This window comes from Sinocyclocheilus rhinocerous, unplaced genomic scaffold (assembly GCF_001515625.1).
Source record: "Sinocyclocheilus rhinocerous isolate Xijiao unplaced genomic scaffold, SAMN03320098_v1.1 scaffold69, whole genome shotgun sequence".
Lineage (NCBI taxonomy): Eukaryota > Metazoa > Chordata > Actinopteri > Cypriniformes > Cyprinidae > Sinocyclocheilus > Sinocyclocheilus rhinocerous.
The window spans coordinates 346571-352227 of record NW_015667272.1 but is presented as its reverse complement, the minus strand read 5'-3'; the positions used below and the strand labels follow the sequence as shown (position 1 = coordinate 352227).

General features: G+C 34.9%; 1 protein-coding gene across 1 annotated transcript in view; it reads left to right on the top strand.

The window, feature by feature from the left end:
- Positions 1–5657, top strand: part of LOC107733476 (bromodomain-containing protein 8-like) — a 16770-nt gene that overhangs the window by 5559 nt on the left and 5554 nt on the right. The window contains exons 7-13 of the mRNA XM_016545108.1: positions 994–1058; positions 1262–1386; positions 1474–1665; positions 3272–3365; positions 3848–3982; positions 4547–4551; positions 4851–4913. Coding sequence (XP_016400594.1) covers positions 994–1058; positions 1262–1386; positions 1474–1665; positions 3272–3365; positions 3848–3982; positions 4547–4551; positions 4851–4913 — 679 coding nt within the window. The remainder of the gene's footprint in view (positions 1–993; positions 1059–1261; positions 1387–1473; positions 1666–3271; positions 3366–3847; positions 3983–4546; positions 4552–4850; positions 4914–5657) is intronic.

Here is a 5657-nt window from a genome sequence, read left to right as displayed (position 1 = left end):
TAAGGGAAGAGCATGTTCCATGAAGATATTTTGTGAATGTACTGCCGTAAATATATCAAAAGGTAATTTTTGATTAGTAATATGCATTGCTAAGAACTTCATTTGGACAACTTTCTCAATATTTAGATTTTTTTTTTTGCACCCTCAGATTCCAGATTTTCAAATAGTTGCATCTCAGCCAAATATTGTCCAATCCTAACAAACCATACATCAATGGAAAGCTTTTTATTCAGCTTTCAGATGATATATAAATCTCAATTTCGAAAAATTTACTCTTATGACTGGTTTTGTGGTCCTTTTATATTATTTATTATTTATATGCTTTTTTAAATTTTAGTTTATTTTTTAGTTTAGTTTAGTTCAGTTTAGTTTTTTTTAAATTAACATAGATATTTTTCATTCACAACAGTTCATAGTGACTATCATTATGTTCCTCACATAAAGCTATCATATGTAAATCATATCAATGTAGCGCATGATCATATCATTTATATACTATTGTTGTATTTATTAGTATTTTGAGCTTTTTTATATTTTAAGTTTTTATTTTAATTTTAGTTTTAAGTTTTAATAAGTTTATGTGCCTTTTGTTTTTTTTATATTTCTATTTAGCTTCAATTTATTATTATTATTATTTATGTTTTAATTTTAGTAATTTAAATGTATTTATCTCCCTTTTTTTTTAGGTTTTTAAGTTTTTTATTTTATTTCAGCTTTATGCCAGTTATCGGTTTTTTAGTTAACAATAACACTGAAATTGACAATCTTTTGTGCTTGACAGCCCATGCTCACTATGAACTGTTGTGTAATTTATGGGCTAATTTTCATTTTTGGGTGAACTAAACCTTTAAGATCCTTTAAAAATTCCACAGGTTTGCAACAATAAGAAGCTGAGTAAATAATCATAGAATTTTCAATTTGATGAACTACCCTTTTTAAGATTGTAAGTGAATGTTTGTCAGTTTAGCGATTTAAATTCTGTATGTCCATTAGGAGCAGAAAACAAGGGGAAGAGGAAGCTGAGGTGAAAAGAAAGGCCACAGATGCAGCGTACCAGGGTATGTAAAGAAAGCCCACAAAGTGTCATTAGCGTTGTTTGGTTTGGTCCCATTGTCTTAAAGTAATTAATGCATATTGAAGTGTTTATTACATAATTGGGCAAATCTGAGATTCTATATGAGGCAAAAACAGTTATTCATGAATGTAGTTTCAGTTAATCATAAATGCTTAATAGTAAGAGCTGTTTATCTTTTCTTTTCAGCCAGGCAGGCAGTGAAGAACACTCCTAAACGTGTGCCCAGTGTGACAGTGCGCTCCCCCTCTTGGGCCTGCTCACCGAGCCTGGATTTTCCCATTGGAGATCCATCTGAAGATCCTAGCACCACTGTGTGTTTCTTTGTTTTGAATTTTTAGATTTGAATTCTGTCATTTGAATTTGTTATTTATTTTAATTATCATCCCTCCCCGGTGCAGGGGGCAGGATCAACAGTGTTTGTGCCTCTGACGGAGCTGCCAGGCCCTGGAATGGTAGAGGCGAGTTTGGGGTCACTGCTAGATGAGTCAACACAGAAGAAGCTTTTGGGTCAGAAAATCACGCCACCTCCCTCTCCTCTCCTGTCAGAACTGCTGAAGAAAGGCAGTCTTCTGCCCACCAGCCCCAGACTGGTCAGGATTCCTCACATTTATTTAGAAATCAGCAGGCCTGCATAGAATCTGCACCTGACCTACAGAAATCTAGTTGTGAGATTCCTTCACAAAGTTCTACACTTATCCTGCCCATTATATTTAGCCTATTTTAATAATATGTTTAGCTACCAATAAGATCTGTTTAAAATTGTATCTATTCTGCTGGTTTTGAGTGAAGAGAATGCAGAAAAATGTGCAGATTCTATGTGTTCAAAAATTTGGGGTCGGTAAGATTTTTCTATGTTTTTGAAAGAAGTCTCTTATGCTGCATTTATTCAAGGCTGCATTTAAAAAAAAAAAATCAAAAATACAGGAAAATAGTGAATCATTATCATATCTTTTTTAAATTTTTATATATTTCAAAAGTGTAATTTATTCCTGTGATAGCAAAGCTGAATTTTCAGCATCATTACTCCAGTCTTCAGTGTCACATGATCCTTCACAAATCATTCTAATATGCTGATTTGCTGTTCAAGAAACATTGAAATGGTTGTATATGGCGTTATTTTAATGACAAATGTCGAGAGCGCATTATTGTAGCGCGAAAGCACATTAATATAATGCGTGAGCACAAATCTCTCCGCTCACGCGCGGATTTCCTTTGCTCTCGCACAAAACCAGACGCTCGCGCTCAGATACATGCTGCTCTCACCCAGAGAGAGTGCGCACACTTAAAACATGTCTCTCCTCTCACTTATATTAATGTGCTTTCGCGCTACAATAATGCGCTCTCGACATTTGTCATTAAAATAACGCCATAGTTGTACTGCTTAATATTTTTGTGAAATTACTGAGATGTTTTGGAGGATTCTTCGATGAATAGATTTGCGTGTATTGAAAAAGAATTTTTTTAACAACATTACACATGTATAGTCAATTTAATGCATCTTTCTAAATAAAAGTATACAAAGTAAATAAATATAATAATAATAATAATAATAAATTACTGATCCCAAACTTTTGAACAGTACTGTAGTAGTGATTAATTGTGCCCTAACCATACGTTATGATAAATTGACAATAAATAAATAAATAAAAAAGTAAAATAAAAAGAAAAGAAAAAAAAGCAGGGTTCCTAAAAAGTGTGATTTTCAGGTGTTGAAAAATCCTGAATACTAATAAAATATTAAGAGGTCATTAAAAAAATTTTTGCAAATTGATATAGTCAATATAAATTTGCTCACATTCTGTATGCTCAATATATAAAGAATATCTTTTTGGATTTGAGACTTTAGTCTTTGCAACTTTACAGATCTTCTTTATGCACCAAGAGCTTGTAACACTTCAAAGAGAAAGGAAAAATTGAAATCGCATCATATGACCCCTTTAAATCCTAATCATTAATATAAATTATTTCTTTGGCTAGAAATTACTCTTTGTGAGATCAAGCTCTAAAAAAACATTTTTAAAAATCCTTATCCACAAATGACTGGAAATGTCATGTGTAGGAACCCTGTAAAAGCGATACAACTTTTTCATCCACACATATCAGAGCTGTTTTGTTTCTAGAATATTATTGTTGGAATATGTTTTTTGAGTCAGTGGCTTTTAAACGGTGGCAATTTAAAGAAAATCCTTATTGCAGGCAGTTGAGGGAGAATCTCCGTCCAGTCAACTTACAGGGAGTCACGATAATCAGATGATGACTTCTTCACTACCTGCCTCTCAGGCAGCGACAGGTATGAGTTCATACACACTTGTGTGTCTAGCAGTGTCACAGTTTAGCAGCTGAGCAGTAGAAGCAAAGTGACAAATTCTGTCCCATCAGCATCTTTGTGTTTTCTGTCTTTGTGTATTAGAGTCATGTTATGGGAATCTCTTCCAGCTTAATGCCTAGCCTGCTCTCTCTGTGCACCGTGTGTGTGTGTGTTGTACGCTGTGCCACACTTGTGTTTGTACACGTGTGTCTCAGGTGCTCCCACACTGTCTGGTATGAGTTCATACACACTTGTGTGTCTAGCAGTGTCACAGTTTAGCAGCTGAGCAGTAGAAGCAAAGTGACAAATTCTGTCCCGTCAGCATCTTTGTGTTTTCTGTCTTTGTGTATTAGAGTAATGTTATGGGAATCTCTTCCAGCTTAATGCCTAGCCTGCTCTCTCTGTGCACCGTGTGTGTGTGTTGTACGCTGTGCCACACTTGTGTTTGCACACGTGTGTCTCAGGTGCTCCCACACTGTCTCGTCTGCTGGAAGCTGGCCCCACCCAATTTCCCTCACAATTGAGCTCATTGGCCACTGCAGACTCCGCCCCCAGCGCTGCCGCCTCTGCAGTGGACACCACTGCCCCGCTCAGCACAGGTCTCTAGACTCTGAGTAAATTGTTTTAATTAATACTTTTATTGAACAAGTTTGCATTAAAAGTGACAGATTTCTATTTCAAATAAATGCTATTCCTTTGAACATTCTATTCATCAAAGAATCCTGAAAAATACACAAAAATATTAAGCAGCACAAATGTTTTCAATATTGATAATAATAAGAAGAAATAATTTTTGAGCACCAAATCAGCATATTCGAATGATTTCTGAAGTATCATGTGACACTGAAGTAATGGCTGCTATAAATTTGGCTTTGCCCTCACAGGAATAAAGTACATTTTAAAACATATTATTTTGAATTTTAATAATATTTCACAACATTACTTTTTTTTCTATATTATTGATGAAATAAATGCAGCCTAAGGGACTTCTTGCAAAAACATTTTCAAAATCTTACCAAACCCCAAACTTTTAAACAGTAGTGTATACTTCATATATTTTTGGGCAAAGACAAAGTTTTAAGATGGTGTCATACTGTCAAATTATTGTAACGAGAAAAAAAATCAAGTAATGAAATTCTTAATAACATTTATCTAAATTTTAGTGACGGTGATAGTTCAGGTTGATGTCAAGTGGTGTGAGCCCCAACAAACATAACAATATTTATAAATAATAATTCGTAAAAAAATGTTTTTATCTTAAAAATGAATTTAAAAACATTTAATAAAATAATGACAAGATGTTTACATTGAAGTCATTAAACCTAAACTTCTTTTTAACCCATATGAAACCAACATGATTACAAAGAGTAAATTTCTAAGAACATGAATTTTAAATTACATGTGATAAACGTGAGAAAATTCTAACTTGAACCCTATTTTACACACAATTTTGGTAAGAACTCACAGATGTTCCATTCTCTTACAGATACACGGTCAGAAGATGACCCTGTGATAAAACAGCACTCAAAGGTGTGGTGATGCTGTGACTGTCTGCATACGCTAATACATAATGTACCACCCACGAGTACATATAGACCCGGAAACCATTAAAGGGATAGTTCACCCAAAAATGAAAATTCTGTCATTAATTACTCACCCTCATGTCGTTCCAAACCCGTAAGACCTCCGTTCATCTTTGGAACACAAATTAAGTTATTTTTGATGGAATCTAAGAGCTCTCTGACACTCCATATACAGCAAGGATATTACCACGATCAACTTACAGAAACATAGCAAGGACATCGGTAAAATAATCCGTGTGGCCACGCGGATACGCTGTTTACGTCGTTTACGCTTTGATTTGAACGAAAACAACGTATCCGCGTGGCACAGCTGACACAGAACAGCATACGCAATTTACGTCCAGCGGATACTCTCCAAAATGGCACCAGGGTGACGTGGAGGCGACGAATTGTTGAATAAAGTCGTTATTTTTTTTCTTTTGCGCACAAAAAGTATTCTCGTAGCTTTGTAAAATTATGGTTGAACCCCTGATGTCACATGAATTATTTTACCGATCTCCTTGCTATGTTTCTGGGCCTTGATCGTGTTAGGACACTTGCTGTCTATGGGAGGTTCAGAGAGCTCTTAGATTCCATCAAAAATATCTTAATTTGTGTTCCGAAGATGAACGAAGGTCTTACGGGTTTGAAACGACATGAGGGTGAGTAATAAATGACAGATTTTTCATTTTTGGGTGAACTAACCCTTTAA